This window comes from Bubalus kerabau, chromosome 13, assembly GCF_029407905.1.
Source record: "Bubalus kerabau isolate K-KA32 ecotype Philippines breed swamp buffalo chromosome 13, PCC_UOA_SB_1v2, whole genome shotgun sequence".
Lineage (NCBI taxonomy): Eukaryota > Metazoa > Chordata > Mammalia > Artiodactyla > Bovidae > Bubalus > Bubalus kerabau.
The window spans coordinates 55,574,451-55,602,408 of NC_073636.1; the positions used below are offsets into that span (position 1 = coordinate 55,574,451).

Genomic DNA, 27,958 nt, shown 5'->3' on the forward strand with positions numbered 1-27,958 from the left:
AGCGCGCATGTGCGGGAGGGGGAGTGGCTACGGGCGTCCGGGGAGAGCCGAGGAGGGTTTCCAACAAGTGGGCGGGTGTTTCCTTTGAACCCAGGGACTCCGACACCGCGGGCCGGGCAACCCCCTCCCACCGCGGCTTCCGGCTCCCCATCACCTCACGGAAACTCAGTCTTCAGGTCGGTTCTCGAAGAGCCAGTTTATTAATCACACCAAAGGCATAAAACAAGACGCCAAAGTCCGACTGAAGAGAGAAACGGCGGACGAGGACGGTTGTCCGAGGACGGCGTGTGCTCGTGAACGAGACCGGGCCACCTGCCCGGTCACGGCCGGACGGTCAGACGCCCACCTCTGGCTCCGAGGTTGAGCGGCCGCCGGCGCTCAGCGACCCCCGAGGGGAGGCTCCGGCTGGGCGCTGGAGAGATGCTCGGTCGGCCGGGCCGGGCTGGAGGTGCCGAGTCCAGACGCGGCGTCACCGCCCGGCCGCCCGCACCTCAGCCGGGAGACCAGGCTGCACGGACCACGCCGCGCGGACGACTCGCTTCGGCCTGAGCTTCCGCAGACAGAAGAGACACAAGAGAGTGACGAGCCGCTGGCATCACTCCCCACGTTACATAAGAATGGACGGCACGTTAAATAAACATTTTGTTATTAATCATTAAATATATTAACACCAACAATCATGTATAAATTAGGAAATAAATGTACAAACTATTTCACAAAGTGCTTTTTAAAATATATACACAACATTCAAGAAATTCTTAATGTAAGACATTTCAGATTGAAGTTTTGGAATACGTTTTTTTCAAGTGTTCTTTTCCTTCAAAAAGTATTAATACAGCACTTAAAAACACACACACACACACACAAAAGGCATATTCCCATATTGGCAAAGAAGAAAAATAAACTATTTTCACAGTTCTCTGAAATGTTTTAACATTTTCAACGGGAAATTTTAATCCCCGATTGAGTTTGCAAATTACTTCTATGAAAATTGTCAGGAAAGAACAGAACAAAATGAAGGGAAATGACTCCCTAAATTGAAATTGCTAATGTCTGTGTCATTTAGCAATTAAGGGCTCTCACTTAAGTAATTTAATACAGAGATGTATTTTTTAAGCCCTTACTAGTATTAATGGTTTCTAAAACCCAAAAGTCTACAAAATAAACATTTCTATCCCACTGTCCGTGTGATTCTGCCTCCACAGAAGAGGGCAGAACGTCCTAGAACAGGACTTGCCCTGGACCCCAGCTGTCCCTTCAAAGAGCCCTGGTGCTTCCTCTGTAAAACAGCAACAGTAACTGTCGCCGTGTTCCCAGTGGGGACGGAATTCATTCTGCTAGAAACACATTAAAAATGTCTTATAGACTGCAAAGCATCCAATTATGGATAAAGTACTACTTTAAAATTTTAAAACATAAGACTTCATTAAAACATCACCGTCAGTAGACTTGAGATATCAAGAATTGGATTTTTTTTTTGTATTTTCTTGGTTCTTGGAAATATGTCAGCATTTACCCAAAGATGTTTTTAAAGGGGCCATAATAAATATAGGTATTATTATCCAAGTAAAGGTTGATAAAATGTCTGTATGACTTACTAGTGAAATGTAGAATTTTTCCTTTGACCTGACTTTTCCACATGAGCTATCTTTAACATTTGTGCAGAATTTAAATGGCATTTAATGTCCTACGAATGTAAAAATGACTCAAATTTCTCTACGTAAGAGCTTTCCTTCTTTTTAGGAAGAACACAGTAAAATCAGTGGTGTTCTCTTTAAAAATAAGATATGAATTTCAGATATTCCTAAATGAAAAGGAATGCTCGCTTGGCGATCTGAATAAGCAGGTCCTGGAAGAAGTAGTATAAAATAACTTGCCAAATCTTTGGAGAATTTGGTGTCACTATTTTAAATTATGAATTTAGAATTGAGCATATTACATATTAAAATTCCAGAAACGACCATCCGATAAACAAGGGTCAAACCCAAAGTAATTCCAGAGGACTACCCTCTCCTTCCTTCAGTAATACTGCTCTCCCTGGGTGAGGCTGATCACAGTTGCCTTCTTGGATTCCTACTTATTTGGAACAAAGTCATTGATCCCTCTTTACTTTGTAATACAAAAACATGTAACTTTTTGGATAAACAGAACCAGAGACACAGGTAAGGAGCGAGGTCTGGAAATAAAGGTTCACAGCCTCTCCAAGTGAAGCTTATTTATCCTTTCCATTGGGTAACAGAGACTGATGCAAACTACAGAAAATGCCTCCCCAACTCCCCGGCGGCCCAGGAAGAAAGAGGCTGCCATCCAGGGGCAGTGCAGCCAGTGAGAGACAAGTTTACACCCCCAGTACAAACATGAGAGGACAGTCAACCTCAGGTCTGCTCATAAGAGCACACAGACTGTGGCCTCTGGTAGGTTTGTCCCATCACTGGGCAGAGAAGACTCCAATGATGAAGGGACCCCTAAAGCTAGCTAGAAACATGGAGGGCAGGACAAAAAGGGACAACCTCTCCGTTGTATGGACATACAATACTATACACAGCACCAAATATGTCACACTATCAAAGCGCCATCTGGCACCAGCGTGCACGCTTGCTGTCCCACCCCGCATGAAATGTGCGCGCTTCACAAGCAGACGCTGCGTGAGGCGAGGGGCAGCCTACAGGTCACAGCCCCTCAGAACTGTCACTGGCCTGTCCATCCTTGGGCGGACATGCCGCCTCAGGATTCCTCATAGACGCGGGTCCTTTACTGCTGGTAATTTCCGTACTGGCCCTGCAAGAGAGCAAGACACAGATTATACCCCAACAGGCCTGCGTAGGAGGGTCCACACCTGAGGATGAGACAGATCCCACCCCAGCCCACACCCAGGATGAGAGGTGGACGGGCATGGTTGGCCAGCGACCAAATGCCTCAGCCTGTGTCCTGAGGCAGGTGGGTAGCTGATGTTCTGGAAGCCACCATCCAGGCTGAGATGACTGACAGGTCAGTGGGTGGAAGAGGTTGGTTCACGTGGTCACACAGCAGCTGACCGCACTGGGCCTGGGCTAGGTACCCCCGTCACATCCCCACCTGACCCTGCCGTGAGCAGGTTTGGGATGGGCTCCCCAGGCACACTCCCCTTGGCACTGCTTCCCACACACTCACTGGAACATTCCAAAAACCAAAAAGCTTTGCTCCCCTAATAACTCTGCCCTGGGCTTGTGTACGTCCTGTTGAAAACTCGTTCTCTACGTAAAACTGGCTCATTCTTTATCTCTCTTTAGGGAGCAGGGTGAGAAGTATTTAAATAATGAGATACAGGAGCTTACCTATTCAGGTACCAAGAGAAAAACATCCCTAATCCACACAGTGCCTTAAGGTTTTATTAGCCATGTAAATTGTCATTAGTGCCTCTGACCTACCATATAGTCACTGATGGATAGTCACCTCTTGCCCGGGACTGTCCTCCAAGGAAACTCCAGAGTGCCCAGGACCCATCTCCTCCCGCCTACCACCCTGCTCCTGCCCCAGACAGATCCAACTGTGCCAGGCAAGATGCAAGCTCTACAATCTGCCTAGGTGCCGTAACCTGCAGGCATGCAACAGACATGAGGGAAACAGGCATGAGGGAGACATCCGAGGTGTGAAAGACGAGACTCTAGGCGAGTTTAGGACACAAAGAGCCAGCTGTGTCTGACTGAAGTGGCAATTTTTAAAAACCTTACAGGCTCAGAGAATTCATGTTCTAGAGGAACCTAGGGAGCCAGCCTGTCCCGTTTTATTATTCCTCATGGCCATAGGGGAAACCTTTGTCACATGCGATGTACAAGGTGGGGCGTGGGTCTGGAAACGGGCAGAAGGCTTGCCTGCTCGTAGCCATAAGGCCGCTGCTGCTGGGCGGACGGGCCCGTCTGAGATGCTCGGTAGCTTCCGTACTGCTGGCCTTGTCCCTGCTGGTAGCTGGAGTACTGTGAGGGGGCACCCTGGGCAGGTCCTAGAACACAGCAGGATTGTGAGACCACCCCCCAACACCCTCTCCCACAGGTCCTCCCAAGCCCCTGAGACGTGCGTTCCTGCTAATTCAGTCGTGTCTGACTCTTTGCAACCCCATGGAATGTAGCCCGCCAGGCTCCTCTGTTTATGGAATTCTCCAGGCAAGAATATTGGAGTGGGTTGCCATGTCCTCTTCCAAGGAATCTCCCCGACCCAGGGATCCAACCTGCATCTACTGCGGCTCCTACATTACAGGTGGATTCTTTACAGCTGAGGTACTGGGGAAGCCCCTGAGACATCAGCACCTGTTTTTCCGCCACATTAAACCTGAGCAGTGAAAGCACCACAGCTGGCAGCCAACCCTGCTACGCCCCCATGGCTCCAGCCATGCGCACCACCCCCCGCAACATCCAGACGGGGACTGGGGGCTGCTGTAAGAGCGCTAGACCTGCTTCTTGGGACCAGTTTACACAGTCACAGTTATCACTGTAAACATGAGTTAAATGCACAGCAAATGGCGAAAACCACGCAAGACAGTGATGGTGCCTCGAAGCCTAAGTGGACAGGATAGGCGGAATTGACAAAGGCTGAGGGGTTTTTCCAAAACCAGCTGCTTCAAGGGCTGGGACAGGGGAAATGCTGTGGTCCCAGAAAGAAGCACATGCCCAAAGCCAAAAGCAGGGGGCACGTCCAAGGGGCACAGGCACCAACCCAAGCTCCCGAGAGGCAGGGCTGAGACAGCTTGAACCATAAAATAAAGAAGTTTGGATCATAACCTGATGTGTAACATCAGTACCTGTGAGTACCTACCAATAGAAATATATGATCAATAACTAAGTGAACAGGGGAGAAGACACCTATCTTCCCTGGAGAAGACTTCCTAGACAATCTATGTGGATGATGCCCCCTCAGGTGGGGATGGACCCAGTGACACCACAGTCTGGAGGAGGGGATGGAGGGCGTGCGGCAGTGGGAAGGCCTGACAGGCGCCGTGGACCACATGACCACTGTCAGCCTCAGTAGAGGCAAGTCACACCCACGGGAGGGGATACGAAGGCACTTCCCCACCATGGTCTTTTTTTCAGAATCCAGACAAACCCAGCCTGATGGAGGGTCTACAAAGTGCCTGCCTAGCCCACTTCAAAGTGCCAAGGTCAGGAAAGACAAAGAAAGTGCGGGCAACTTGCAACCCAAGGAGTTGTGGGACCTCAGACAGTCCAGGACAGGAAAGGACACGCAGGTAGGTCCGTGAGAGCTGAAGAAACTGGGTTCCGTTCACGGCCATGCACCAGCACTGGTTTCTTAGCTGTGCCCACGGGCCGCTGGGAATAGAAGAGGTTAGCCACGGGGAACCATCAGCTTTCCCCACAGCTTTTCTGGAAACCTACAGCTGTTTCAAAATAAGTGTGCAGGCACCCACTGAATGACCACGTTCCCGCAACCCCCCCCCTCCCCACCTTACCATAGCCTTGCTGTTGTCCAGGATAGCTCTGCTGGTTGGGGTACTGCTGTTGGGAGTACGTCTGCTGCTGTGCCGTGCCCTGCTGGTACCCTGTCTGCTGCTGGCTGTACTGTGAGTTTCCTGCAGAGGGAAGTAGACGTGAGCTTGTTTCCAGAGAACAATGGCAGCTCCGTTGTCCCCCAAGGTATGGGCTGCTTTGGGTTCCATAGATTTGACTCTATTGCTCCAGTACCTTTTCTTTTCCACAACAATCAATACAAATTGTTTTATTATACTTCTCTCTTACTATCTGATAGAGATACAAATATACAGCTAAAATGAAAAGACTATTGCAGTTAAAACAAAGCCTGATACCAGGGCTTTGAGGTCCTGACCCCGGGGACCTGTGGCCTTATTTGGAAAGAGGGTCTTTGCAGATGTAATTGTTAAGGGGAAGCCATACTGGATTAGACTGGGCCCTAATCCAGTGTCCTTATAAGAAGGAGATCTGGACACACAGGGAAAGGCTGTGTGACTCCCACAGTTCAAAGGGACCCCACACGTTTCAGTGCACCTTCGTTTTACAGGCAAATGTGCAAGCCAGTTCACACCTGTACTTCATGGATGAAAAGATGCAGAAATTTGCTTCTGTGTTCTTCATCTATATGTGGGTATAGTCCCAGAGATGTTTTAGGTTCACTTTTTCTTTTTTTTCCAAAGAAAATGTCTTAATTCTCATTTTCAAAAATCTTAACTAGCCAGCCAGCACCCATGCTAAAAGCCTCATTTTTGGAAGAAAGCTCATAGTAAAAGTTGAAAGAGTGGAAGCATATTAACAAATAGTTATCAAGGGTTAAGAGCGAGTGTTAACAACCATTTAAAAATCCTACACCTACAACGGAAAAGAACCTAAAAAAAGTACATATGTAAATATATGTATATATGTATAACTGAATCACTTTGCTGTACACCTGAAACACAACACTGTCAATCAACTATATTTAAATAAAATTTTAAAAATCAAAAATATTTCTACAAAGTCTTCCTAACGCAGGTCACAAGAGTTTTAGATTGGTGTAGAGATTAAATTCCAATTCAGTTTTCGTAGTGCCTTTATACAAAGACCAATTTAAGTCTGGTTTCATTGTTTTCTTTCAAATAGGGCTTTGCTCTTCAACACCACAGTGCGTACCCTTTAACTTACAGTAAGTCGGGTCCTACTTTGCATAAGACCCCACCCTCTAGCAGAAGCAGCTGGAGGCCGGGGGCCCAGGAGTGTTTACTCCTCTGTGGCATCCGAGAGCCAGTGAACAGCCTGCCCAGAAAGGAGAGCTGTTTGTTGTTTTGTTGTTCTTTAATCAAAACATATTCTGGAAGTAAGAGACAGAGGCACCGTGACAAGAGGCCAGGTTATGAACAATGGAATCCAAATAACCCATTTTTCTACATTATTTTTCCAGTTGTAAATAACTGTCCTCTTCTAGGAATTATAAATTGCAAGTATTTAAAAACTGGGATTCTGATAACGTACATTTAAAAATAACAGCTTTATTGAGAGAAAATTCATGTGGAAAGGCTTAAAACCCCACTAGGAAGTCCATTTCCAGCTGTACATAAAGAAAAGGAACACGCTCTGTAATATGGGCAAACTCTTCTCCAAGGTGGACTCTGAGGAGCCTGCCACGTCTTTTTAAAAAATTATTTATTATTTGGCTGAGCCAGCTCTTAGCTGTGCTGTGGCATGTGGGATCTTTAGTTGTGGCAGGTGGGATCTAGTCCCTTGACCAGGGATCGAACCCTGTCTCCTGCACTGGGAGTGTGGAGTCTTAGCCACTGGACCACCAGGGAAGTCTTTCCTCCGTCTTTCTGATTGATCACCGTCTAAGGAAACATCTTGACCTCTGCTCCCTCCTCACAACCATGGCCAGTCCCAGCAATAATGGCCAATGAGACAGCCAATGGCCAAGGAGGTGTCAGCAACTGGTGGAGATGTGGGTTCACTGTCCTTGTGTCTCCTGAGAAGTGCATCAGAGAATTGCAACAGTCTATGACGTGGCCATGAAAAAAAGAAACACTCATTGGTGAAAGAAGAGGCTGGTGTTAATAAATGTGGCAGGAATGTGGCCACAAAACAAAGAAACAAACCCATGATGGTGACTTGTCTATAAAACTTGTCGTCAAGCACAGATGAGCCTCGGGGCCTGAGTGGCAGCTGTTTGGGGCAGAGCCGCCCTGCTGTCCCGAATGCCCACCCACAGTCACCACTACCATCGGGAGAAACTGAGAATTGACCCGGGGACTGGGGGTTGGGGGCAGATCTGCACAGCCGCAGGATTAGCGCTTTGATTTTCAACGAGAGCCAATAATGTTTACTATTTCGAAGTTTGACTTCTAAATGGACAGATACATTGATGCGATTTGAAATCTAAAAACAAACCCAGTCCACCTTGGAGAGGCCCAGGGCCCGCCTGCACCACCCGCCCGGCCTGGCCTTATCACCCCCGAGTCACTTCCATCGCTGTCCCCAGTATTTCTCATCTGTTTATGGTGGGTGGGTGTGCTCTTAGCACTCGCTGTTTTACACAGAAGGCAGCATCCAGACACCCTGGTGCTGTGCACCTGGTGTGACCCAGGGGACATGCCACAGTGGACACTGGCTGTGTCTAGCCTCTGCTCCTGTAAACCTCATGGAGAGGAAATGCCAGTGGGATGTCAAGGTTCCATGGAGGGCTCTGCAGTGGCCCCGACAGCAACCTTGTCCCACCCATCTGGGTTTGCTGTGCCCTGGGCCACTTCTCTGCACCTCTCACTCCAGGGAATGTGCAGGGCGCCTACCTCCTGTGAACAATACCAGGACCAGCCACCTGTGTCTCTTGAGGTTCCTCATTCCCTTGGGGGACAAAGCTAATTATGGGAAAGTCCTTTATGTTGGCTTCAAGCCACCCCTTATCGCCCCCACCCAACACCCCTGCCTTTCTCAGGGCACAGACCACTCCTCTGAAAGAAACACCCCCACCTCCCAGCTAAAAAAGACCAGGCAGGCCACCCACTGAGGCGTGGCCAGTACCGTGTGGTCCTGTGCGGGGGTCACTAACCAGGTAGAACAAAACGTTTCCAGACCCAGGAGGAAACCGTGTTGTCTGCCACACCTGCCCTAAAAGAAGTCACTGGACGTCTTAGCAAAGTCCTCATCAATCATGGAGGGGGATGCTTGTAACCCAAAGCGAGGGTACAAATTGCACTTGAGACTTCAACAAGCCCACCCTGGTGAGCAGCGTGGGGCTCTTCCTGCGGAGGAGGCTGAGCCCAGCTTTCCCGGAGAGGGAGGGGAAACGGAGGGAGCGTTTACTGGGGACAGATGGGCAGCTCAGGAAGACGAAGGCTCTGGAGACGACGCTGTGACCGCACAACGTGCACGTGCTTGGTGCCCCTGGAGTGTGCACTTAAAAACAGCTAAAATGGCAACACTACATGTTTTTACAATTAAAAAAGGTCACCCCAAAAGACACTTTCTAGTCAGTCGTTCCATTTGCATTATCTGTCTTTTCTTTCCTGGGCCACTGGCAGCCCTGACGTTGTCCCCACTCCTGACCAGCAGACTGGGGGCCCTGGATCCCATCGCCCATGAGCTTATTAGTGGCCCCTCTCCTCTCAGCATTTCCTGGGGGCAGCAGGAAGTCCTTTCCAGGGCCAGCTGGCACCCAATCAGTTTGGTGACATCACCTTGGCAGCTCTATCAGCACCTGCCCCATTTCTGCAGGCTCTGTGCACATTAGGCCTGGAGCTCACAGCCAGCTGCCTTACCGCCCTCGTAGTAGTGCTGCGTGGAGTCCTCAAACGACCGGTCGTAGCTCTGGTCTGTGTAGGACGCCGGTTGGTAGGCATAGTCGCCGTGTCCTGCAAGGAAACGGGGCGCCTAGCAGTCAGCGGAGGTCCTGGCTTCCTAGTCCCGGGAAAGACCACATGGACTCAGCCATCAGGTCAGGATGGCCTGCCACTGGATGTGGGTCCCGTGTCCTAGACGGAGCCTGTGGGGGCTCTTCCTGCTGTCTGGCAGCCGAGGTTCCTTTAAAGTGCAGACGGCTACCTGCTCCTGGGGCCAACAAGCCAAGGTTTACAGGGCATACTTGGTGCCCCATGTCTGGCACACATGTGTCCATTAGCTCTTAATGTCGCTATGTGGTCACCATCCCGCCGCCGGCTCCCATGGGAGTGTGTGACCCCTCTGGTCTTGGCCACCTCCCCACCACCCACTGCCTGACCTGGTCACACATCCCTGCATGGGGTCCTCCCCAAATCCCACCCGTCCTCTGCAGTCACTTTAAGCCATCTCCACAAATCCTGATTTTAAAGATGCCGGAATGGTGACACGGAAAAGGAAAATAACCTGCAGAAGGTGTAACTGAGCAGCTGGGAGGTGGGTGTTACGGGACCTACAGTTGGCTCAGGTTCGTCACCTTCCTGAAGGCACTTCACCATGAGCTCGTTGCCCTTCTTCAGACATTTATGTCCATCCATTCAGAGGACTGTGCCCCCAGCCCCAGGGAGCCCAGTGCCGGAAGCTTCTCTCAGCAGAGACCAGCCCCCACCCTCGAAGGGGACTCTGGGTGCTTTGCTGGCGGGAGCGCTGGGACTGAACTGGGAACAACTGGGGAGTGGGGACAGATGCCGAGGAAGCGGGCCTCACCATCGGGGTAGTACTGCTGGCTCATGGGCTCTGAAGCGGCCTGGCCGTGGCCGTACTGCTCACCGCCGTAGTACTCCTCCTGGCCCAAGTACTGCTGGGACGAGCCTGGGGGGACAGTGCTGACGTCACCTCCGAGCCCCAGAACCTCCCAGGCGGGCCCCTTAAGTGGACATGCCACCAGGCCCACCCAGGGGACACGGGGCCCTGCCGCATGTCCAGCCCCCAGAAGCCAGGCTTCCCACAGCGGCCCTCCCCCCACCGGTTCCCTGTACCGAGGGCGGCCTCACCTTGCTGGGAGGGCCGGTAGGGCGCCATGGGCCGCTGCCCCATCACGCCGCCCCCCTGCCCGCTCTGGCCCATCATGGCCATGGACTGGCCCTGGTAGTGCTGGCTTCCGCCCTGCGCTGCGCTGTAGTGAGACGAGGCTGCCTGCTGGTGCATCATGGACACTGGGGAACACGACAGACCCCAGTAACCCAAGCGGTTCCCAGGTGGTGCCTCCCCCACCCCCAGACCAGCCTGCACCCTCACCCCAGGCTGCGGCTTCCACAAGGCCCCCCTGATGGGGCCACGTCACCCTTCCTGCCAAAGTGCCTTTGGGTGACTCATAAAATGTGAAATACGGCCCCCACCCGCTGGTCCCAGAGAAGCCTGTTGCCCTGCCCTCCCCAGACGGTAGCCTTAAAGGGCCCTGGGGGGCCCCGCCTGCCTGTCCTTTCCTGCCCCCCTGCTCGGAACCCTCCAGGCAGCACTGTCCAGCACAAGATATGCGAGCCACATCACAGAGTGAAAAGAAACAGGTGGAATCTATTTCAGCAACATTTTATTTGACTCAATATATCCCAAATAGGTTCTCAGTATGTAATTAACATAACGAGAAGCAAGGAGTAATTTCACACTCTGTTTCTGTCTAAGCTTTGAAACTCACGGGGCACCCCAGTTTGGACCCAACGCTTCCTGAGTGCTCAAGGCCCCAAGCTGCCCAGCGGGGCTCCCGCCACTCCTCAGCATGCCCTGCTTGCCTCCTGCCTGTGGGAGCCCTTCCCTGTCCTCCCAGTGCGGGGTAGGAGGGGCATGCCACCACCCTTCAGAGCCTCCCCTGAAGCTGCCGTGGGAACAGCCAAGGCCCCCACCCACCAGGCCTGTACCCACCAGCCTCGCCCCTCGGGAAGCTGCCAGAGGAGGGGGCCATGGGCCGAACGGGGCGGTACCTGGGTTGGACTGCATGTTGATGTTGGCCCGGGACACGTAGTTGCTGATGGCGCCCTGGCTCTGCAGGGGTACACTCTGCGAGGCAGGGCCTGAGTGGCTGTAGCCAGGCCCCGAGCCGTGGCCACTGCCCGACATACTCATGGAGGTGGTGGGCAGCGTGCTCTGCGCCGTCTGCTGCAGGGACACGTGGTTCGGACCTGTGGGGGGTGAGGGGGTGTGAAACCCACGGAAGAGCCGCTCTGAAAGGCCCCCCCACCCCGAGCTTCCTTCAGGTGCCTGTGCAGGGGGAAGGCTGACCACGGTCAAGGACGCAACCAGAGAAGGAAACGGCCTGCTTCCCATCACATTAATCAACCTTCCCAATGGCTGCTACCAACTCTCAACCCAAGGACAGGACACCTGTGCACTCAGGTGACACCAGGTGATGCATGTCGATCTTCAGGGTCGCAGCCAATCTGGGGCTGCAACAAGGGCCCTACCCACCCCCCCGTGTCACCTGCGCACGTGTGCCTGCAGCAGGGCCTCTGGGAAGAGGGGGTCTCCACTGCAGCACCAGACACTCAGGAGCCCAGTCGGTGACCCGCTTGTTTCCCGGAACCAACCCGAGCCCAACGCGCCAGGGCTGCTCACCGTTGCCGATCTGGGCCTGCATGAGGGAGGAGGGTGGCAGGCCGGCCCCGATGGCATCACTGAGGCTACCCTGAGAGTGCAGGCCCTGGGCCGAGCCACTCTGGGACAGCCCTCCCGGGCCCAGCGTCATGCTCTGCGTTGGCGGCTGTGGCAACAGGAAGGTCACCGGGAGGAGAGTTAACGCGAAGAACAGCCTCTAGACTATCTCATCCAGGGACTCAGCCACCCCAAGACCTGCAGCCACATTTGCTGGCTGCCTGGCAAAGCCTCTAAGACAGACCACCGCTCTCATACAGCCGGACAGCTCAGGCCAAGACAGAAATGCTACTCCAAGTGTTCCCCGAGCTTTTCAACACACACTTTGAGGTTCAAAGCTGGGCCCCCCATTCCTGGGACTCAGGGAGTTGCTTCACCAGCCCCAGTTGCGTCCACCTCACCTTCTCCACACCCTTCCCCACCACCCTCCTTGGTCTCAGCTGGCCGGGGTCTCTGTCCCTGGTAGCCTCGAGCCCTTGCACAGCCTGTCCTGTGCTACAGTATCAGGCTGCCAGGCGCCCTGCTCTTCCTCCACCCCCAGGCCCACCTCTGATCACTGAAAATGGAGCTTCCAAGTGACCCCCTACCTACCCGGGCACCCTCATCTCCCAGATCTGAACCAGACAGCAGCCCCACAGTTTTGGACCAACGGTGTCTATACCAACCCCCCCCCCCCCCACAAGCCTTGGTGGGCACTCACGGCGGGCAGCAAAGACTGCATGTTCTGGTTGGAGTCTGCGATCGTGGCCAGGTAGACCAGGTTCCGGTGTAGGATCTGCTGGTACCTGCAGGCAGGGGCATAGGTGAGGGGAGGAGCCTGCCCAGCCCTGCAGCCAAGCCCTGGGGTGGGGGGAATGGGCAGGTGGCACAGCGCTCTGCAATCCAGAAAGGGCCAGGGGTGGGGAGGGATACCCTGACCTGGTACCACTGAGTCTGTTCAGAGGATGGATGTGGAGGTGGGTCAGAGGGATGTGGGGGCCAGGGAGACATAGGAGGGTCTGCCAGGGGCTGAGCCTCATTGGTGGACCCTGGCACTGGGCTCACTTGATACCCCAGCCCTCGAAGAGGCAACAGCATCTAAGAGAGCAGCTCGTGAGCTCACTCTGTACCCAGCCCTGGGCCCCACAGCGGTCCACTCTCCCCTACACTCGCATTTCCCTCCAAACCCGCCCACCTCTCCGTGGGGAGCCACCCAGGGGGAGTTGACTCAGCAGCTTAGCTAACCCCAAGGCCCCACTCTCTCAGGCCACTGAGCCCGAGGCAGCTGGGAGGGGTGCAGGCGGTGTGGCCACTCACTGGGTGCACTCAGCTGTCTTGCCCTTGCTCTGATAGTCCAGGATGCACTGGATTAGGTGGTGGTTCTCGTCCAGCATCTGAAGGAGAAGCAGACGTGAGCACGGGAACATGGTGTGTTTTCGGGTGGTCTTTGACGGGGCTCCAGGGCACCATCCCACAGCTCATGAGGCCCAGTGGTGCCATCAGCAGAGCTGCCCCTTCACAGCCCGAGCCAGCAGGGCTCAGCACTTTCCACATCCCTGGGCCAAGCCCGCAGCCCTGCAGGGCCAGGGTCCATCGCACCCAGCCCCACCCAGACAGGTTCCAGGTTCTCTATCTGCAGAGGAAAACCCACAGCCTGCAGGACCTGTTTTCCAGGGTCCTTGAGGGTGGACTGGAGTCTGGAGAACGTGAGACCCACAAGTAATGGCCGTATAGTGGGGATGCCTGGGGGAGCCTTCTCCAAAATGGCCACTTGGGGACAGCACCTGGGGTAGCCCTGGAGACCAGGAGGCCACAGAGGCTGCAAAAAAGGTCACCACGTGGGAGCGTGGGAGGGGCTCCCAGAGACCAACCAGGAGGCCCTGAGTGGATACTTCCCATCAGGACGTGGGGCGGAGATGGGGGACCCAAGCACTGAGGGCCTCGCCCTCCCCACTCAGCCCCTGAGCCTTTGGGCTTGGTTTCTCTTGCTTGGCTTTTTGTTACAACCTCCTCCTCTTTGCTGGGCTGTTTTTGCCACCCTAGAGATGATGTGCCAAATTCTGCCATTGCCACACCGGCGGAGGAGCGGACCCGAGATGGGGAGCCACAAGGGGGCGCTGTGGGGCGGGGCTGCCTGCGGAGCCCCTCGCAGGCAGGCTGCTAGACCAACAGGGACTGGGCATCCCTGCCATTTGCCCAGGAAGTCTTTCTCAGATTAATTAAGAAAGGAAAACAACCACAGAAGGCCATGTCCTCTCCCTCTCAGAGCTGCCCCTAAAAGGCACCACAGGCTCTACCTCCTAGGCTCCTGTTGCCGGGCGAGAATCCTCTCCCATGGTCACACGCTTCACATGAACCATAAATCCATTTCAGCATCCTTCTTACCTGCTCAGAAAACAGGGGACGCTAAGTGCTCACTGTTGGGACAACTTAAGCAATGACAGGAAAACCATAGGATGAGACGTTAACCAGCTATTACAAACATTTTTGTAGTTCTCATAACTATAAGAAAATGTTACACTGTTAGGATTTTTTAAAAACAAGGTACTATCTCACTTCATGGAAAGCAGAAGGGGAAAAAGTAGCAGCAACAACAGATTTTATTTTCTTGGGCTCTAAAATCACTGTGCACAGTGACTGCAGCCATGAAATGAAAAGACACTTGCTCCTTGGAAGGAAAACTATGACAAACGTAGACAGTGTATTAAAAAGCAGAGACATCACTTTGCTGACAAAGGTCCGTATAGTCAAAGCTATGGTTTTTCCAGTAGTCGTGTATGGATGTGAGAGTTGGACCATAAAGAAGGCTGAGCGCCAAAGAACTGATGCTTTCTAACTGTGGTGCTAGAAAAGACTCATGAGAGTCCCTGTGACAGCAGGGAGATCAAACCAGTCAATCCGAAAGGAAATCAACCCTGAATATTTATTGGAAAGACTGATGCTGAAGCTGAAGCTCCTATGCTTTGGTCACTTGATGCGAAGAGCTGACTCATTGGAAAAGACCCAGATATTGGGAAAGATTCAAGTCAAAAGAAGAGGGAGGCAGAGGATGAGATGGTTAGATAGCATCACCCACTCAATGGACATGAGTTTGAGCAAACTCCGGGATAGTGAAGGACAGAAATCTGGTGCATTGCAGTCCATGGGGTTGCAAAGAAATGGGCTTAAGGGAGGCCAACTTCTGTTGTTGCGTCTCACAGGCTTAGCAGCTCCATCTTCCTGGATCAGGGATCAAACCCATGTCTCCTGCATTGGCAGGTAGATTCTTAGCCAGTGGCCCACCTGGGAAATCACTGAAGGAGACTTTCTGAGGAGAATAATCAGACCCTGGGAGAGACTTCCCGAGGTAGATGACCCAGTTCTGACTGAGACGTTCTGAGGAGGGATGACCTGATCCTGAGGTGGTTGACACTCCAGAGGGGAGATGGCCCAATCGTAAGGGAGACTTTCTTAAGTGGAACACCCCAAATCAGAGATTCCCTAAGGAGGGACAGCCTGATCTATGAAAGGGATTTCTGAGGAGGGATTACCCAACTCCCAGGGAGACTTTCTGAAGAGAACGACTTGCTCTGAGGGAGATTTTGGGGGAGGAATGACCTGATCCTCAGGGAGACTCTGAGCAGGGATGACCTAACCCTGAGAGAGACTATCTGAGGATGAGTGTTGGGATCCTGAGGGATACGGTCTCAGGAGGGATGACCAGATCCTCATGAAGACTTTCAGAGCAGGAATGATCTGATCCAGAAGGAGCTCTTCTGATGAGGATAATCAGACCCAGGGAAAGACTTCCTGAGGTGGGATGACTCAGTTCTGACAGAGATCTTCTGAGGAGGAAAGACCTGATCTTTGAAACACTTCCTGTGGAGCAACGACCTGATCCTAGGTAAGCCTTTGGAGGAGAGATGATCTGATCCTTAGGGAGACTTGCAAGAGGAATGATCCGATCCTGTGGGAGACTTTGTGAGGAGGGATGACTGGATCCAGAGGGAGACCTTCTGAGAATTATTTGGCCCTGAGGGAGACTTTTGGATGAGACATGAGCCAATGGGGAGTCTTTCAAAAGAGGGATGACTCAATCCTGAGGGAAGCACTCTCAGGAGGGATTAGCCCACCTGAAGGGAGACTTCCTGAGGATTGAAGACATCCTGAGGCATATTATCTGAGGGAGTTTATGAGCCCTAAGAGACTCTATCAGAGTTAGAATGACCTGATCCTGAGGTATACGTTGTGAGACGGATTACCTGATCCTTAGGGAGACTTTCTGAAGAGAGACGACCAATTGCCTGGGAGACTTATAGAGGTGATGACCTAATCCTGACAGTGCCTGCCAGAGGAGTGACTGAGGGGTGTCTTCCCAGGAGAGATAACTAGATCCTGAAGGGGCACTTCTGAGAAGAAATGAGGCAATCCCAAAGTATCCTGGGGAGCAACAACCCAATCCCAAGGGAGACTTAATACATTTTCTTAACACAAAAAGGAAAAGGCATCTTCCACCCGAATTGAGCGCAATGTGTCTGTGTTACTTGTATCTGACTCTCTGCGACCCCGTGGACTGTAGCCCGCCAGGCTCCTCTGTCCACAGGATTCTCCAGGCAAGAATACTAACGTGAGTTGACATTCCCTTCTCCAGGGGATCTTCCCAACCCAGAAATCAAATCCGGGTCTCCTGCATTGCAGGTGGATTCTTCACCATCTGAGCCACCACAGAGGCCCTATTGAGTGCAACTGACCCATAATCTTCAAAATGTCAGTTTTAAAGACAAAGATGGAAGAATTCCTTACTGGCAAACTGAATTTACATGACTTGGGATTTTCTTTTCCTATGAAGCACATTTTTGGCATAAATGGGGAATTAGAATTAGGTCTACAGACCAGATAACAGTCCTGTGTCCATGTCAGCTCCCACATTCCCATCTCTGTTCTGTGGTTATATCTTTGTCTTTAGGAAAGTGATGCTTGGACATTTGGGAGTAAAAGTCAGTTTGCAAATCTCAAATGATTCTGGAAAAAATAATATTTATACACAGGGCAGGGGGGCAGAGAGAGGAGGAGAGAGCAAATGAGGCAACATGTTGACTTGGGGAAATCAGGGGGAAGAGAATAAGGGAATTCTTTTAAAGGTTCCTGTCCCACAAACCTTTTTTCAGGATCTGTAAAATGATGTGGTCCCATAAAACAAGGGAGCAAATGGCAAAAGGGGAAGATCTCAGACCAACACAGAGGCCTAAAGAATGGGGACCATAGTGGAGGAGACCCAGAGAGCCCCAAGAAGAGTAGCCCTGAGACCATGAACCTGACAGATTACCTGAGCTGAGGTTTCCATGACTGGGAGAAAGTCTAGGATAAAGTAGTGAGAAATGATTCAAAAGAAAGTGAGATTGCCAACTCCAGGGGAAAAAAAAAAAGACTGGACAGGAAAAATGATCACATACAAGATCGTGCATGGAACAATATTTATACTATCACAACCAGAGGTGGATCAACCACCACGGGGCCATCCTGGGGTAATAGGAGCACTTGTGTGTGGTAGAAGAGGGAGCACGAAAACGAGCCAGGACCCCCTTTGCCATCATCTTCATGTGAAAGCAAATGTTAGGGACTGAATATCTGCTGTCCCCCTAAAACTCCTGTGTTGAAGCCCTAACTCCCAGTGTGATGGCGTCTGGAGGCAGTATCTTTGGGAGGTGTTCAGGGTTGGATAAAGTTATGGGGGCAGAGCCCCCATAATGAGATCACTGCCCTGGTGAGAAGAAAAAGACAACACCAGAGCTTCCTCTGGGATGACAGCAAGAAGGTGGCCGGCCGTCCACGAACCAGGGTCCTCGCTGGGAATCAAATCTGCCACCACCTTGGTCTCAGACTTTCAGCTTCCAGGCTGTGAGTGGACTGAGTCAACAGACAGTGCTTAAAGCTAAGATCATTCAAGAAGCAGCCACTTGGTTTAGCAATGGTGAGGGCAAGTGGTGCTGCTGGGAGGTGGAAACCAGCATGGGGGTGGAAGAATGACCCCAAATTTCTAATACAAGCCCCACAGCATGATTTGATTCTTTATGTGCAGGTGTGGTTTTGATGAGTGTAAAATCTAACCTTAAAACAAGAAGTAAATGACCAGAGGGCAACCCTGGCTCACTCCAGATTGGAGATTACAAACAGATTTTATTTCCTATGAAAGTGAAAGTCACCTCAGTCGTGTCCGACTTTGTGGGTCTTTGTGACCCCATGGACTATACAGTCCATGTAATTCTGTAAGGAGTGGGTAGCCTTTCCCTTCTCCAGGGGATCTTTCCAATCCAGGGATCTAACCCAGGTCTCCCAAATTGCAGGCGGATTCTTTACCAGCTGAGCTACCAGGGAAGCCCAAGAATACTGGAGTGGGTAGCCTATCCCTTCTCCAGTGGATCTTCCCAACCCAGGAATCGAACCACGGTCTCCTGCATTGCAGGTGGTTCTTTACGAACTGAGCTGTCTGGAAAGCCCTGATATTTTCTGATGGACTGGAAATCCATTGGGGTCTCCCTGAGCAGGTTCATATCCTGCCAACTAAAGGTGGTTATCTGTGAATCAGTTCCTTCTTATTCCCTATATGTGTTTATTAAAATTTCTAAGAGAGGCATCTGTTACTGTTACCATTTAAAAGATGATTCTATTATCTTTAAGCTTCTTTTTTTTGATCTTTTAAATTTTTATTTAACTTTTTCTTTAAAAAAATTTTTTATTTTATACTGGAGTATAAATGATTTACTACGTTGTATAAAAGGTAATTTTAAAGAGTCTGGGGCTGCCGGGGCTGGGAGGGTCCAGGGGTTCACTTGTTCTTTTTCCTACCAGTGTGCCCATGCTAAGTTGCTTCAGTTGTGTCTGACTCTTTGCGACCCTATGGACTGTTGCCCCCCACGCTTCTCAGTCCAAGGAATTCTCCAGGAAAGAATGGGTTGCCATCTCCTCTTTCAGGGGATCTTCCTGACCCAGGGATCAAATGCTTGTCTCAGGCATCTCCTGTGCTGGCAGGGGCATTCTTTACCACTAGTGCCACCAGGGAAGCCCCTTTCTCTACCTAGTGTGTGTCTAAAAAGTGTGTATCCTTAATACAAAGTTGAAAAATAAAGACAACACTTACACTGACGGGGATTAACAATCTACTTCACATATTTATTGCTGTCTTCTGAGTTTTCTCACAGGAGATTCTGTGTCTTCCTGCACCAGAGGGCATGCCCCTTGCTCTCTGCCCTCTTGGGAAGCCCGGTTTTTCATAGGTTCAGGGGGATAGGGCAGGTGATGTCACAGAGAAAGGAGTTGGAGACTCATGAAAAATAAGAGCTGAAACTCAAGTGAAAGGCATGGCCCAGAGCCTCTGGAGGCGAGAATCCTGGGGTAGACAGTAGAGAAGGTGGCAACACCATTTGGAGAAGCTGGCGCTCAGCACTGAGGGCCACGACTGCCAAGTCATGGTGAGATCCCATCTCTGAAGGCCTATCCTAGACCCAGGTGAGCATGACAAGGAGGCAGCCAGACCCCACCCTTGCTTGCGATGGGAGTGCGCAGTAGGCGGCCGGAGTCAGGGCAAGTTGGCCATGGGCACACATCTGCTTGGTGCCACAAGGCGGCTGTGTCAACTGTGATCTTGACAGCAGGGATCCAGGAGCACTCAGCAATGTCTGAGCCATGGCTGGAAAGATGACCAGGAACACACAGGTGGAGATGGAGGTAGGGCAGTCTGAGTGGCATGGATGGCCCAGGCAAAGGTGCGGCACATCCGAAAGCAGAGACAGAAGTTTTAGGAATGTGCAGAAGAGGATGTGGTGGAGACGGAGAACCATGGAGCGGCTGGGGGAGGGGGAGGCCTATGCCCAGCAGAGGGTGACCTGCTGAACCGCAGCCTGGATGGACTGCAGAGGCCAGCAGGACCAAGGTCATGGGACACAGGGCACAGCTGTTACCTGCTGCGTGTCACAAACGTCCCCAAACCCATGGTGAAAACAGCGGCTTCTTAGATCTCATGATTCTGGGCTGTCGGGGCGGTCTGCCGCAGGTCTCTCCTGGCCTCAGCTCTGGCATCAGTGGGGCCTCCTTGGCACGTGGTCACCCTGGTGGTCTCAGGCCCCAGTGGGTAGCCAGACAGCACAGGTCTCATCAAGACTCTGTTGTGCTGGCCGCTGTTTCAGCGGTCAGAGCACCACGAAGGAAAGCCCGGGGTTGCCGTAGGGGTGGGAACACAGGCTCAGAGCTGGGGTGGCCCCACTCAGCTGTTGTTTCTGTGACAATCCACCACAGGCTTTACCAGGGACTGGACCTGGCTTCGAGGGAGGTGATGACTGACCTGGCACTCTGCTGCCCATGGGGCTGCCTGGAGGTGAGGACACAGGTGATGAGGCAGGGTCGGGCTCAGGGCGCCACTGATACCACACTTGGGGTCCTGACTGGGTGGGTGAGGGATTGAGGATATCAGAAATTTGGGAAGGGGAGGAACTAGGGGTCCTTGAGCCCACAAGAGAGTAGGGTACAGGGACTGGAGCCATCAGGGAACCCTGGAATAGGGGCACAGAGGGACCTGGAGGCCCTGAAACTTGCTGCCGAGGGGGGAATCAGGTCACCCCACAATGGGCAGAAAGACCCTTCACAATGTCCTTGTGCCTGTAAGGCTGTGCCCTCGAAATGGGAAGAAATTCACGGATGTGCTGAAGTCCAGGCGAGCCCAGGGGGAGGGTGGGCCTCCAAACCCCCACCCTTGGCTGCCACTCTAGCCAACCTCAGCTGGTTCTGGAAGCATCTCCCCGTGCCCGCTGTGCACACACGGGGAACATTTCCGTCCCGCTGGTCTCTCACCGTCCCTGTCTCAGCCACAAAGTTCCCCCCTCGTGGTTTCCTAAGCACCAGAGAATTCCACAAAACAAACACGTGGTACTCAGGGGCTTCTGTGGCTGCAAGAGACCGCAGCGCACGCCTCCACACGTGGGGCCAACTCCACATGAGATAACTCCTGGGAGCCATCTGAGCTGTGGGAGGGATGACTGGAGAGCTGGGTAAGTGTCCCCGGGTAGCTGACCCTCCTCCCACCATGGTTCTCAGGGCAAACATTTTGCTAATCCATCAGGGCTCCTTCCTGCCAGCACACAGGCAGCTGCCACCAGCCACCCCAGAGGATAACTAGGATCCCCCAGGCCACAGACCCTGCTGATGGATGCTGACAGGACCCCTTCCAACAAACATCTGCCTGATGGGTGAATCTGTGAATCGGATGTGTGGGTTTCAAAAAACCCCAAACCTTACTCGTATGGTGTCCTTGGGAGGGCTGGCCCCGCCCTGAGGCCCTCCCTCTGTGCCTGACACGTGTGTTCAGACCCTAAGAACATGGTAAGGCACGTTAACATGGTTGTGGTTGTTCAGTTGCTCAGTTGTGTCAAATTCTTTGCAACCCCATGGACTGTAGCATGCCAGGCTTTCTTGTCCTTCACCATCTCCTGGAGTTTGCTCAAACTCATGTCCATTGAGTCGATGATGACATCCAACCATCTCATCCTCTGTCATCCCCTTCTTCTCCTGCCTTCTATCTTTCCCAGCATTAGGGTCTCTTCCAGTGAGTCGGCTCTTCACATCAGGTGGCTAAAGTACTGGAGCTTCACCTTCAGCATCAGTCCTTCCAATGAATATTCAGGGTTGATATCCTTTATGATTGACTGCATTGATTTCCTTGATGTCCAAGGGACTCCAAAGAGTCTTCTCCAGACTACAATTCAAAAGCATCAATTCTTTGGTGCTCAGCCTTCTTTACGGTCCAACTCTCACATCTGTACATGACTACTGGAAAAACCGTAGCTTTCACTATACTGACCTTTATTAGCAAAGTGTTATCTCTGCTTTTTAATATGGTGTCCAGGTTTGTCATAGCTTTTCTTCCAAGGAGCAAGCATCTTTTTATTTCATGGCTGCAGTGACTTCACTGTCCTCAGTGATTTTGGAGCCCAAGTAAGTAAAGTCTGTCACTGTTTCCATTGTTTCCCCATCTATTTGCCATGAAGTAATGGGATGAATGCCATGATCTCAGTTTTTTGAGTGCTGAGTTTTAAGCCAGCTTTTTCACTCTCCTCTTTCACCTCATCAAGAGGCTCTTTAGTTCCTCTTCACTTTCTGTTATAAGGTTGGTATCATCTGCATTTCTGAGGTTATTGATATTTCTCCCAGAAGTCTTGATTCCAGCTTGTGCTTCATCCAGCTCAGCATTTCTCATGATGTACTCTGCATATAAGTTAAATAAGCAAGGTGACAATATACAGCCTTGATGTATTCCTTTCCCAATTTGGAACCAGTCTGTTGTTCCATGTCTGGTTCTAACTGTTGCTTCTTGTCCTGGATACAGATTTCTCAGGAGGCAGGTAAGGTGATCTGGTAGTCCCATCTCTTTAAGAATTTTCCACAGTTTGTTGTTATCCATGTTAACGTGCACACAGCTGCAAACATATGTCCATCCTCCTTAAGGATGTGGGGTCCCCACATTATTCAGTCACTGTCACTCCGCCCCTGTGAGCCTGGCTCCCTTCCCTCTTCACAGGACCCTGGACTCCTACAGTTTGGGATCACCTGCCCTTCAGAATCTACTCATTGCTTTTGCTCAATGTCAAGAATACCATCAAAAGGCTGAGACCATCACTTACTTACAAGGTGACTTGCCTTCCTGTACCAGATGATCACGTGTTACCACAAGTGCCGTTGAAAGGATCCAACCATGTCATCTTCCTTAAAACAAGGAACCCGAGGCCTGGGGGTGGCAGTGGGGGTGGGGGCGCTGGGCTGTGAGCTGCCATAGCTCCACCCTCACTGCTGACCCCACCGCCCACTGCCATCCACCAGCCCTGCAGTCCCGGCGCAGTCACCCATCTGCTCAGGAGCCGTGCGGGCCTAGGGATTGGGGCCACGTTCCAGGAGCCTCAGCTGCACAAACATCCAGCACCTTTGCCCTGGGGCCTTCTGACTCCTGTCATGTTCGCGCAGCAGGGCACACGGTCATGGTGCCTGCCACAGATCAGGCGGTCCAGACTGGCCCGACGTTGCCCAGGTCCTGCCACTTGGGGACACCAGTGCTAGGTCCCCTCACTGCAGGGAAGGGCGGCTTCTACTCAAAGCCTGGGGACTGCATGGATGCTGTCATCCAACTCCCAGCACAGGGCCCACGGGCCTGGGGAGCAGGCTGGGGCAGAGGGCTGGGGCCACGGGCAGGGCACAGTGGGGACACCTGCAAGTGAGTGTCAGAGGACCCCTGGCTGCCTCCCCCTCCCTCCCCCTCCAGGCTCTGCAAGAGAGACACAGCCCTGAGGAGGCGGGCTTGCGGAGGGGCGGGGGGTGCGGCCTGTACTTTATCCAGAGGCTTCCATCCTCCACCAGGGGGCTCCCAGGACAACACCTGGGTTGGGGCAATGCCTGGGCAGAAGGGCAGAGGCCAAGCGGTAGCTGTTCTCTCCCTGATAACACCCATAGGGGCTGCACTCAGAGCCTCCACAGCACAGGTTCAAGTGTGCTCAGGGGCAGCACCCTGCCTCCCCACCCAGGGCTGGTCCCAGAGACCACAGTGAGAGGACACCACCACTCCCACCCCGGGAGACCCTTCCCAGGCCTCTGCTCACTGGGGTGAAAGTGCTTTCAGTAATTACTGCCTGAGATGATCAACAGCAAAGTTCACAGGAGGCTCCGAGTCCCCAAGACCCTCTCAGTTGTGAATTTTAAAATGGCCAATCTACCTCCCCCATGAATTAGCCTACATTTTTAAGGCAAGTTTCAGGTCTGAGAGAGCACAGGGCACTCCCCCCACAATGGGTCACCCCTTACCCCTGTGCCCCCACCCTGCCCCTGGGCACTGAGGTCCTTGGGGCCAGGCAGCCACCCTACTGGTCTCTCTCCCGTGCCTGACCCGCATCAGCAAACACGCCAACTGCCCACCCCTCTATAAGCTCCACAGAGCCTGTCTCCCCCGCAGAAGGTGCTCGGGTGCAGAGGAACAAGATGCTACCCCTGCTCTTCAGCTGAGGAAACAAGCTAAGGAAACCAATATAAACAGTGATGATAAAACTCACATTTATTAAGCAACTACTATGTGCCAAGCAGCAAGGAGGCACCTACACGTCGGCCAAGGCACAGCCACACAGGCTGCGGAGACAGCGGCACCCCAACCCCCACCAGTGACACCCAGAGCATGGTCTTGGCTCCCCAGCCGGAAACAGCAGTTCAGGGTAAGTCCTGGCCTATAGGTCAGCTGGCCAGGTACAGAGTCACTGGCTTTTCTTGGGGACACTGCCCACCTCCAGCTCAGACCCTCTGGCCAAATCATGTCCCCCATGGTTCTCACCTGGGTTGCACCTCCCCTCACACTATGCTTAGTCACTGCAAGCAAGACTACTGAGTGCATGACTGAGGCACCCCTAACCAGGCTGGCCCTTCTAGCCCCACCAGTTTTGGTGCCTGATGCGAAGAGCCATCTCATTGGAAAAGATCTTGATGCTGGGAAAGACTGAAGGCAGGCAGAGAAGGCAGCAACAGAGGATAAGATGGTTGGATGGCATCATTGACTCAACAGACATGAGCTTGAGCAAACTCCGGGAGATGGTGAAGGACAGGGAAGTCTGGCATGCTGCAGTCCACAGGGTCACAAAAAGTCGGACATGACTGAGCCACTGAACAACACCTGCTCTGCTCCCTGCAGACCACAGGCGGGACCACTGGTGACTCTCAACCTTTGAGACCCTTACTATCCCTACTCTTTGGTCCTCCCTATCTGATATGCCCCTGCCCCATGTGTCCTCCTTTAGGAGTTGAACTGCACCCCTCAAAATTACCTGGTCAAGTCCTAACTCCCAGTATCTGGGACCATGGCCTTATTTGGAAATAGGGGCCTTGGGAAAGTAATCAACTTATATTTGAGATCACATGGATTAATGTGTTAGCTGCTCAGTTGCGTCTGACTCTGTGACTCCATGGACTGTAGTCCATCAGGCTCCTCTGTCCATGGGATTCTCCAGGCAAAAATACTAGAGTGGGTTGCCATCCCCTTCTCCAGGGGATCTTCCTGGCCCAGGATTGAACTCAGGTCTACTGCATTGCTGGCGGATTCTTTACCATCTGAGCCAACAGAGAAGGATTAGGGCAGACCTTAAATCCCACACCTGGTGTCCTCATGAGACGAGGGAGATTGGACATAGACACATAGGAAGGGGGCCAGGTGAAGATGGAGGCAGAGGTCAGGATTATGCGTCTACAGGCCAAGGAGCTCCAAGGACCACCAGCAATCGCCAGAAACTCAAAGAAAAGCCTGGAACAGATCCTGCCTCAGAACCCCAGAAAAGAAGCAACACTGCCAACACCAAGACTTTGGATTTCCAGTCCTTGGAACTGTAAGAAAATCAATTGCAGCTGTTTTAAATGACCCTGTTTGTGGTAATCTGTTATGACGGCTGTAGGAAGTGACTACAACTGCCCGTCCCAAACGCTCGACTGATGGGACCAGGGTCACAGATGCTCCAGCACATGCTAGGCACTGACTGTGCTGGACACTGTGCCAGCCTGGGGACACAACAAGAACCGGTCAGCAACACAAAACTTGGGAGTCCAAGTGACATGTCAAAATGCTGGACTTACCACATAACTGCCAAGTGGGGCCTTGAAGGTTGAGTAGGAGTTTGCCTGGCAAGCTCCCATCCAAACATACTCTAAGGACAAGAGTGTACTCCCTGCTGTCTCACTACCAAGTAGGCTTCCAAGGAACCCCTGGCTTTTTCTCAACGCTCTGAGCATGAGCACATACTGTGGACACAGCTCATGAGTGCAGAACATGTATCTCTGATGCCCTCTCAGAATACCAGTAAGAGAGCCCTGCATATATGCATTGACAAAACACTAAGGTGACTATACAGACTGCTAGCCCTAAAAGGTCAAACCAGATGACAGCCTAAGCCGAAGACCCATCTCCAATGGTCAGCATGCAGACCTTCTGCCCTGCGATGCAGTCTCTCTTATCTGATGTTTGGGAGCAGTGCTCAAACACACACATCTGCCCAGAGACTTGCAAAGTGCAAACAACTGGATGAATGCTGACGCCAAGGCAGCTTTAGGAACAGTGACCATACTCGTCACACTTAGCTCCAAAAACCAGGGTCCTCAGAGCCCCTTGGGCTGCCAACATGCGCGTCTGGGTCACATGCTTGACTCTCTGTCCAACCAAGAGTCCGACATGGAGTGTCACTGTCAGGGCAGACCCTGGAGCTGCTGTCCAGGTGTGACTCCTGGCTCTACCGTGTACCAGTAGGCACTCAGCCTCCCTATACCTGTCTCCTGATCTGTAAAATGGGGATGATAGTAACTCAAGACATTAAACGAGTTGAGACCTGCAAAGCCCTTAGAATAAGGCCAGTAAGCACCCCATAAGGGTTAACCAAACAAATAAGAATGCTCTACTTTTAAACCTGTATTTCTCCTGCTTCTTAAGTCCTCTCTTCCCCAATTAGCATTTATGAGGCTCCTCGTTTGTCAAAACCAGTCACGGCAAAAGTCGTCTCAAACAGTCAAGAGGCTGAGAACAAGTCCACCAGGTCCCCGCAGGTCATCAAGGAAGAAGGGCCGCGGCCATCAAAGTGAATCCCTTCAGGGGAAAAACAGGCTCACAGAAACCAAGGCATACTGCAGAGGACTGCAGGTTAGAAAAGAAAGTAACATAGCTGTTAAAAACATCAAAAAAATTCCAGCGGGAATGACTAACACCCTGTTTCTTCTGAGCTTATCTTCTAAGGAAAAACAGTAGGAAAACTGAAATCTTCATTTTCACAGCTTAAGGCTTTGTTAAAGGTGCCCCCAAACCAACGGGAAGGTATCTCTAGAAAACCACAAGACCGAACTTAAAGAACGTGGGCAAGGCTGTAAAGCGAATGTGTAAAGTTTCTGTTAGGTGAGAGGCTGGCTAGGTGTCACGCTGAAAGACAATTTGACATGCGAATAAGGGCAGCAAGGTTTGGCCGGCAGGTCGGCCCCAGGGTGTAGCGCGCTCCTTGAAGGGCTGCGGGGCTGCTGGAACTGCGTCCCACTCTCTGGATGCGCCCCTTTGTGCCTCGGAGTGCCAGCACTTAAGGCGGCGGTAGGGGCCAGCTGCTGGGACCTATTCCTGTCGCCCCGTGCGCCCCTCGACCAGTCAAGGTGCGCGTAGGGGCCAGGGCCGCCCATCACGCAGCGCCACCGCTTTCGCCAGCGAAGCGGATCCCCTGTGCGCGCGGGATGGCCGGCGGACACCACTCGGTGGGCGCCTGGTCCCACCGCCCTGCACCCCTACCCACGGACTGTGGCCCCAAAGATGGTGAGTCACCACTGTGCCCGCGCAGCCCGCAATCGATCCCGGGTTGGATCCAAGGATACCATCCCGCGAGCAGCATCTTTCGGACACCACCCTTTGGGCAGTCTGTTCCGCCACCCTGCGCCCCTGCCCGCGGCCCCTGGTCTCGAAAGCGGCGGGTCCCCACCGTGCCTGGCGTGGCCCACGGTCGTTCCCGGCTTGGATCCGCCGACACCACCCCGTGGGCCGCCCCGCGCCCTGCTCATGGCCCACGCTCGCCCCCGCCCAAGCTGGCGCACGTCGGCGGCCAAGCGCGCGCGGGGCCCCGGCGGGGTCGCTGCGGTCGCCTGCGCCCCGGCTTTGTTCGCGCCCCGCGCCCGCCGGCTACCCTCGATCCGGCCCGGCGCCCGCCCGCACCCCGCAGCTCCCGGGCCGCAGTCCGGGGCCCCCAGCCCACCTTCTGGATGGTTTGCTGCGTGACCTCGCCTTTGCCTCTCGGCCGGGCGGACGCGAAAGCCACCGACATGGTAGCGGGCGCGGGATCAGCCCTAGATCATTGGGGTTTATTCTCCGGCTGCGATAGGCAGCCGGAGGCGCTCATTCTCCGCAGTCGCTGGGGGGCGGGGGGCGCGGGGGGGGAGCCGCGTTGTGGGCTCGTCCGCCACGCCGCTTCCGCTTTGCCCTGAAGCCCGTC

General features: G+C 52.8%; 1 protein-coding gene across 3 annotated transcripts; it reads right to left on the minus strand.

The window, feature by feature from the left end:
- Nucleotides 1–181: 181 nt before the first annotated feature.
- On the minus strand, nt 182–27,876 carry SS18L1 (SS18L1 subunit of BAF chromatin remodeling complex). Of its 3 annotated transcripts, XM_055544521.1 has the most exons (11): nt 27,722–27,873; nt 13,281–13,357; nt 12,685–12,769; nt 11,949–12,093; nt 11,318–11,515; nt 10,394–10,555; nt 10,107–10,211; nt 9,224–9,316; nt 5,441–5,560; nt 3,852–3,979; nt 182–2,778 (listed from the first exon to the last, which is right to left on the minus strand). In XM_055544521.1, the coding sequence occupies exons 1-11, from the start codon at nt 27,788–27,790 to the stop codon at nt 2,752–2,754; spliced, it is 1,209 nt and encodes a 402-aa protein (XP_055400496.1). In that variant the 5' UTR covers nt 27,791–27,873; the 3' UTR covers nt 182–2,751. The 3 variants fall into 3 exon arrangements, with proteins under 3 accessions (XP_055400496.1, XP_055400497.1, XP_055400498.1); XM_055544522.1 differs by lacking the exon at nt 3,852–3,979 and having other exon boundaries at nt 27,722–27,875; XM_055544523.1 differs by lacking the exons at nt 182–2,778; nt 3,852–3,979; nt 5,441–5,560 and adding an exon at nt 6,145–7,464 and having other exon boundaries at nt 27,722–27,876.
- Nucleotides 27,877–27,958: the final 82 nt, after the last annotated feature.